The sequence below is a fragment of the Cariama cristata genome, unplaced genomic scaffold (genome assembly GCF_000690535.1).
Source record: "Cariama cristata isolate BGI_N322 unplaced genomic scaffold, ASM69053v1 scaffold23714, whole genome shotgun sequence".
NCBI lineage: Eukaryota > Metazoa > Chordata > Aves > Cariamiformes > Cariamidae > Cariama > Cariama cristata.
The window spans coordinates 27,078-28,159 of record NW_009612689.1 but is presented as its reverse complement, the minus strand read 5'-3'; the positions used below and the strand labels follow the sequence as shown (position 1 = coordinate 28,159).

Sequence of the window (1,082 nt, the reverse complement as noted above, 5' to 3'; positions counted from 1 at the left end):
CCCTTCCTTTTTTTTCTCTGCTGCTCCACCGGGTTAGAAGCAAATCTCAGGGGCTGCGGAGAGAATTTGGTTTTTTTGCCATCGTCATCATCGCTATTATTATTATTTTTTAATCTTCCTCCTTTTCCCATTTTGGATCTTAACCCTTTGATCTGTTTCCTTTAAAAGACTGATTCCCAACTCCCATCAGAGGGAGAGGGAGGAGAAATACAGGGGAGGAAAAAAAAAAGCCGAGCAAGTCCGTGCTCTCAGCTGTTAGCCAGGTTGTTGGGGGACAAAAGTCCCTTTAAAATATTGAATGTCAGTTGCAAACCTAAGAAAAGAAAAATCCGATCTGGAGCGCTAAATTTAGGAGCTTTATATGGAACTTGGACTCTGCTGCTGGATTTTGTATGGATTTTTTTCACCCTTTGGTAAGTTTCGATTCACCTTCTGGGGTAAAAAGAAACAAATGGCTTTTAGGGGTGGTTAAGACTTTGGGCTGGAAATCCTACAATATCATGTTGGGGTGTTTAAACCGTTTGTGTTGCTTTTTTAATGAAGCGACAGGGACGTCACGTTTTCTCGCCGGAGATTCCTAGAGTGCTGCTCTGTGGTTTATTTTATCCCCGATTTTAAAATCTGCTGTGGTTTATTATTTATCGCGTGTGCTGTGGGGAGGGTGGGAGCCCAGCCGTTCATCCCCAGGCTTCCCGTTACAGGGAGGACAGACCCCGGCGTCCGTCCCTAGACCACACTGAGCGACCAAAGCGGGTGGGGGGAAACGTTGCCAGAGGCTGCCGGCAGAGATGGCCGAGAATTGGAAGAACTGCTTCGAAGAGGAGCTCATCTGCCCCATTTGCCTGCACGTCTTCGTGGAGCCGGTCCAGCTGCCCTGCAAGCACAACTTCTGCCGGGGCTGCATCGGGGAGGCGTGGGCCAAGGAGTCGGGCTTGGTGCGGTGCCCGGAGTGCAACCAGGCCTACAACCAGAAGCCCAACCTGGAGAAGAACCTGAAGCTCACCAACATCGTGGAGAAGTTCAACTCCCTCAACCTGGAGAAGCCCCCCTCTGTCTTGCACTGCGTCTTTTGCCGCCGGGGC

At 50.1% G+C, this 1,082-nt stretch overlaps 1 protein-coding gene across 1 annotated transcript in view; it reads left to right on the top strand.

The window, feature by feature from the left end:
• Window positions 1-788: 788 nt before the first annotated feature.
• LOC104160594 (probable E3 ubiquitin-protein ligase TRIM8) overlaps window positions 789-1,082 on the top strand; it is a gene marked incomplete at its 3' end in the record, with an annotated part of 27,367 nt that continues 27,073 nt past the window's right edge. The window contains exon 1 of the mRNA XM_009698754.1: window positions 789-1,082. Within this exon, the coding sequence (XP_009697056.1) occupies window positions 789-1,082 (294 nt within the window).